This window comes from Loa loa, assembly GCF_000183805.2.
Source record: "Loa loa unplaced genomic scaffold supercont3.452, whole genome shotgun sequence".
NCBI classification, from domain to species: Eukaryota; Metazoa; Nematoda; class Chromadorea; order Rhabditida; family Onchocercidae; genus Loa; species Loa loa.
The window spans coordinates 36,283-43,125 of NW_018108632.1; the positions used below are offsets into that span (position 1 = coordinate 36,283).

General features: G+C 30.1%; 2 protein-coding genes across 2 annotated transcripts in view; one reads left to right on the forward strand and one right to left on the reverse strand.

Moving 5' to 3' along the window:
- LOAG_09513 (hypothetical protein) overlaps window positions 1–1,705 on the forward strand; it is a 2,892-nt gene extending 1,187 nt beyond the window's left edge. The window contains exons 2-4 of the mRNA XM_020447947.1: window positions 439–582; window positions 735–819; window positions 1,397–1,705. Of these exons, the coding sequence (XP_020301870.1) occupies window positions 439–582; window positions 735–819; window positions 1,397–1,581 (414 nt within the window). The 3' untranslated portion in view covers window positions 1,582–1,705. The remainder of the gene's footprint in view (window positions 1–438; window positions 583–734; window positions 820–1,396) is intronic.
- Window positions 1,706–6,306: 4,601 nt separating this feature from the next.
- On the reverse strand, window positions 6,307–6,628 carry LOAG_09516 (hypothetical protein; the record flags this gene model as incomplete). The annotated part of the gene is made up of 2 exons (XM_003145040.2): window positions 6,307–6,426; window positions 6,522–6,628. Coding segments are annotated over 2 exons (227 nt in total), but the record flags the coding sequence as incomplete, so codon positions are not given.
- Window positions 6,629–6,843: the final 215 nt, after the last annotated feature.

The following is a 6,843-nucleotide window of genomic DNA, read 5'->3' on the forward strand; positions in this document are numbered from 1 at the left end:
CTTACTTATATATATATATATATATATATATATATATATATATATATGGTGGACAAAAAGCGTAGCTGAATTATTAAGTTCCATTCTGTGGTTAGGATCTTTGCATCAGGATTTCAAAATTCTGATTCAAAAAATTGTTTGGATGACTCACATAAGTGTTGATACAGAAATAAAGCCAGTGGTATTGATAAATACTATTAGTGTATTTAATTTGAAATTGAGCATCCTTCAAATAACTTCAGAAAATAGACAATAGAAACGGCATGTTAAAATTGATTAAAATTTTTCCAAAAATCATGTAATCCTATTTTTATTTATTTTTTTGCCAATTATATGTCATGGTTCCTCTTTTCGCTAACCAAAACCTTCTTTCATATTTTTTGTTCTTATGTTATAACTTATCTTTTAATATTTTTTCGCGGTTTGGTTTTTTTTCAGGATCAACAATATGTTGTGGAAAAAATTATAGACAAACGAGTTCGAAATGGAGTGACGGAGTATTATTTGAGTTGGAAAGGATTTCCATCATCGGAGAACACTTGGGAGCCGGAAGAGAACCTTGATTGTCCAGATTTAATTCAGGTTTTTAGGTTATTTCTGTTCTGGTAAACGAAGTAAGCAAAAACAAAAAGAAGACAGTGATGTGAATTGAGTCGAATCCTCAGACAGAAGGAGTGAGTAATTAAATAATTAAATTTGGAGATGTTTAATTACTATCAAAAATTTCTGCACAGGCATTTGAAATACATGACAAGCGGACGAAAGAACAGAAACGAGCGAAGAGTGTTGAAAAAATGGGACGAGGCTTATTCGATCGAGGTTCGTAAAACTTATTTATCGAGGTCTTCAGTTACACAATTTTCTCGTAGGTTTTTGGATATCGATTGGTGTTCCAGTTATTAAATATTTATTTACATACGTGAACTGATACTCGAATTCATTCGTCAAATTACCAAAGTAGTAATTTTTCCACCATTCGATGTCTTTTCTGACTTTTCCATAGGGGGACACTACACTTTGAAGGTTCTAGAGATCACTACTTTCCCAAAGTACTATCCATATCTTTGCTTTGTTTTTCAATATTTCGAAGAGATAATAGGAATTCTACAACGTTAACTTTCATGCCTTTTATCATTTCGGAACCAGCAGGATTCTAAAACATCATTCCAAAATGTTTGAACAGTGTGGACAATTTATATCATCAGGAATAGTCTTTTTACTTTTTGTAACTTCACCTTTTTTGTCCATCTTTCTTTCTCTCAGGCCTCATTTATATTCTATGAAAATGAAATGCTGGCCAAATCAGCAGGTTTAGATAATGACCTGAAACGATGCCATTTCGAAACATCCTGCAATTGTATAAGTTGTTTGAATTCGACAATTGGCTTGTTCTTAGGTTTGGAGCCAGAACGAATTGTTGGTGCTACAAACAGTAGTGGAGAATTGGAACTGCTGATTAAATGGAAAGGAAGTGATATGGCTGATTTAGTTCCTGCTAAAATTGCGAATGAAAGATGTCCACAGCTTGTTATCAAATTCTACGAAGAACATATTCAATGGAATAGTTGTGCACAAGTGTGATACCTTCTGACTGTCTATATTATTTTTCATTGGATTGGCTAAGATTTGTTTATCCTTTCAGTATGACATGAATTTTGATTACAAATGCAGGACATATTGAAGAAAATTCTCAATTTCAACCAGGACGTATTACTAATCTCAGTTAATTAGAGGCTTCTGTTAGTTGCAGAAAATGGCCTTAAAATTGTTTCCTGTCATTTTTATGATATGTTGATTCGTTCGATTTTTTATGTACTCATTTGTTTAAAAAAAAAAAACATGTATATGTCTGAAATGGGTTTTAAAGCTTTTTCCTGACTTACTTAAGTTATTACCTTACGTAACATTAGCATTTATCATCTTGCCGTGGTGATACAATAATACAAAGGCTTATGATAACCGTTTCTGGTGAATTAATTCTTTCAATGTTATGTTCGTGCTATGGAAACTGTGTTAGGTACGTCTTTTTGAAGAATTCGATTAAGCCCAAAATACTCATTAAGCCATCAGATAAAGCTTGCTTCAAATCACGTACCATCTGATCAATTTTTTGATTGGATGGAAATTTCTCAGTGGTTCATTTCATGGGCCGTTTTTGAATTCTTAATTCAAAGTTAAATTCACTGTTCTTTTTTTGTTCAATGTAAAAAGCGATAACTTCGAATACGATGTATCATTCATCGCAAAAAAAAAAAATACTGAAAACCTGCAATAACAAATATAAGCAATAAAAGGCAATAATTTTAAACAGTAATTTAACATAAAATAGATGGAATAAAGTTCAACATGATACTACATTACATTTACTGCTAATTTCAGATGAATAATGATGACATCAAATAACAGAATTTATGGTTTCAATGATAAATAAAATTATATATATGAAAAAAGTTGGTAGTTAATTACAAGTGAAATCATTTACAACCAAAACTACTAAACAAAGTCATCCTTTTTTTTTTCGATTAAGGTATGTTTTTTTTTTGTTTTAAATGAATAAGAATTGAACTGTTGCGATGAATCATCCAATTAAAATTTGTGCTTAATTAGTTTTTGTAACAAATTATACACATAATTAGGTAAGGGTGATTTTAGCAGTTTCAACATTACGATAAAAGTACGATTAATCGAGATTTACTTCCTTTAACACCCATCCATATTCATTGTTTCTGATCAAATAAATTTTATATTGTAAAGAGCATTGTTATAAAGTAGTATAATGAATTATTCAAGTATTTAATGGTGTCGCCGTTTTTTCTTCAATCGTGACAAAAACTGAGGGTTCTTTCAGCCTCTTTAATTGATAGTGTCTCAGAGTTGAGTAATTAAACCTTTATTCCTATGAATTGATTAATACAGAAACGAATTCAACAATTACAATATCAATAAGACAAATTCAATAATAATATCAATAAGAACAAAACAGGAAATCATAGACCAAATGATATCCGATATCGTCTAACTAACCGATCTGTTGAAACGTGTCTTTCGAAATGATTTGACGCTCAGGATCTTCTTTCTGGAATAAAGGAATCCTGGCAAAGCTCTGAGGTTAGATCTATGATCACAATTACCGGCTTTAATAGAGCACATAGGCGCAATGGTCACACAATATTAGCTTACATTGCACAGTACATTACACCAGCAGTATCAAAGCAATTATTGATTTACTGTTTCTCCTCACGATTTTAGCAACAAAATGGATGATTAACTGTGTCGTCATACGGCAAAAAGGCCGAGAAGATCATTTGTAGTGAAAATGTCTCACCCATCCATTTATTAGAATAATAATTTTAATTTTAATGGCAAAAATTAGATTCTTCAATTTTTCATCTATTACTACAAATTATGAATGTTAAAAATAGGTAAGAATAAAAAATTCGAGAAAACAAACAACCACGTTAGACTAAATTTTCTGCGTTATCTTTTAAAATTTAATGATACAGTAGTTTTAGTGAATCAAAAGGATGAAAAAATATTTTATGTTATAAAATTTGCATGATAATTTTAAAGGAATGAAAAGGATAAAGGAGAAAGGAGATTTTATGAGTATAAATACGTAATGAAGCGAATTTTAACCAAATGCAATGCTTACCGTTTTTCGGATCATAGATAGGATAAGGAGATCTAACTTTTTTTGATGGTTTGCCTATTGAGAAGGTTTTTATTGTATCATCACATGGCAAACAAGTGTTGATCTTTTTTTTGCAGGTACTGTTTTTACAGTACCGTTTACAGGTACCGTAAAGTACCGAACGCCAACACTAGCATGGTGATGCCTCACTTTCACAAATATTTAGTTTTATGCCTTATTGCTGTTGCAACTATTACTTACCTCACCTTACGTAGATCGAATTTTCTACGCAAAGCATTTCGTGAACAGGTTAATTTGTTATCTTATTTTTGAAATGGTATGATTGCAAAACTCATAAGCTGAAGAAGACAGAAGTTCCCTATCAACCTGTATCTCAGGATGTTTTCCGTCATCCTCATATCACAATTGTCGAATCAAAAATTATGTCAGTCCAACACTTCAAACTGTCTGGGAAGAATCATTTCGTCGGACGGTATAATTGACAAAGAGATAGACAACAGGTCAGTGAAGGCATATGGAGTTTTCGAAAAACTTCATATGATTCTAGTGCAATAAACTGGTGAAGAGAAGTGCTAGGATTAGTGGTCTATAAGGTCACGCTGTACTATTATATGGTTCTGAGTCATAGGTCATCTACCGCTATCATCTGTGATGCTTTCACCAGTGCTGCTCTCGTACAAATCCTAAACATCCACTGACCACTGGTTTAATTACGTATCCAATCTTTCTGTTCTTACACAGGTAAAGGTTACCAGTATGAAGCCATACTAGTGAAGACACAATTGTGTTGCGCTATACACGTCTCCAAGATGATGGATCAACGTCTGCCTAAGATTTTGTGTAATGATGAACTCGTCACCGATTTCCCCAAAAGAAGAATCCTAAAGAGGAAAATACAAGAACTTTCTAAAACAATAATACTTATGTCTTGACATATGGACTATCATCAATGATTCACATTGGCCTCGAATCGGGAAACATGGAAACACATCATCCATAACGTTACTACTTTGAAAACATGCGAAGAATCGGTTGCAAGGAGAAAAGACAATGCAGAAAGAATCTTCCTCGTCAATACCACTAAAAATACATTCCACTGTACCTTTAGCATCCAAATTTGTCTATCCGGAATTAATCTTCTAATAACCATCAGAGCGTTTGCAGTAAGCGTAAGTTATTACAAATAAACACGAAGAAGTTCGGTGTGATTAAAAAATATATATATATATATAAAGATTAAAAAAAAATATAAGTAACTGTGTTGTGATGTATTAATTTGTGTTTACCAAAGTAAATCGCAAATAAGATTTGAAAATCGTATAAATTTCTCTTCCATATAAGTAAGATATATATCATTTTGCATAGAATTGTATATGTTATAGCTTATTATTTAGCAATGTGTTAACAAAAGAACATTACGTCAAATATGCCTAATAAAAAAGTGATTGATTAATATGCACTAACAAAAGTTCTAATCCTTGTCCAATCTTTGACGGATACATATATATATAATTCGTAATAATTTATACGATGCCAATATTGTTACCTTTATCCAACAGGTAAACAAATCCAAAGGATAAGGTAGGGATGAAAAAATTTTTGACAACTCCGGTGTTATATTGCGTAAATTTCCAAGAAAATATAATTTCTTCTTTATGATCGGAATTCTTTCCTTTATCTTTTTCGTTCGTTAAGCCTAATCATGATTATGATAAGTATGTGATAAATTTACATGGATTACATTTTCTATACGAAATGTTTCGTTAACTAATGAATTGTCCTTAAAATTCTATGGTTGCAAAATTCATCTTTGCTTCAGAAAAATTTGATTTTTTCAAATCTTTATAAAAGATTTAAAGCAGTATCGTTTTTTTTTTAAAGATACGATTAATTTTACCAAGATATTATCAAGAGATATATTTCTTTATCTCTTATTTTATTCAATTTTATCCTTTTGCTTTCATTTCACTTTTTTTTTCTCAGATATATAAATAAAATGAAAGACTGAAAATACAGACAGAACAATGTGACAGAACATTAAGCAATATCTGTAATATTTTTATCATCATCATTATCAGCTATCGTAAGTACATTTATGCAAAATTTCTTCTACGTTTAGATCTTACCTAACCTTTTACTTATTTCTCCATTGCAGAAATTGTCTTCTCTCTACTAGCAATCATAAAAACTTATTTGAGTAATTCATTCATTCAAAAAGCATCTTAGTAAAAATTTCAAAACACTTCACATCGCATGAGATGCTATTTGCATAAGGAAATATCAAACATTTTACAAATCAATTATGCATTGATGCTTTTTAGCCATTAATTAGCATTAATACAGAACTGGATCATCCAGGCAAAAATAAAGCAAACAAACAAATAAATAGTTCAAATTATGGCTGATATACTTTACAATATTCCTGAAACTATAAATTGAAATTATAAACTGAAATTATAAATTCACTTTTCACATTTATTTTTATATACAGTTACGATCAGTTAGTTTCACTTGAAAAAATTAATTAATAAATAATCTTTATGAAGAAAAAAACAATTATTTATGATAAGTTTCCTCGTTGCAATTTTTTTCGTCAAATAATGAAAATGTATTTAATTATAGTTTTAATTGTTGCCAGGAATGTTTGTTTCTTTTCAAGTTGGAATTGATTTCACTTTCATAATTCGTTTTTTTGCGCGAAACAATGAGAAAGTTGCACGACGATATGGCTCAAGTGCAAGAATTGTGATAATGATAACAATAATAACTCGCATCTAAAAATTATATAACTGATACTGTAATAACATTTCACTGAGAAATGAATGATAAAAGGATAAAATTAATAATGAAGAATTTTTAAATTTATTACCTCATAGAAATAATAAATCATTATATTGAGTATGCATTTGAAATTACTCTTAACAAAATCATGTTCACAACCGGCAATTATACAAGTAGTATATGCGCATGCATGAACTAAAATATGCTTTTATTACTCTCATCAATATATATGAATAAACTTAATAGAATCGAAGTGTTATGCTTTAATTTTATGTGCTCATAATTTTTGCTTAATAATGCATGTAGTAATTATATTTTTACTTCAAAGTTTAAAAATTTAAAAAAAAATTTAAAGCAATTTTCTCACAAAATTTTCAATAAAATTATATAATTTCAATGAAATATACCAA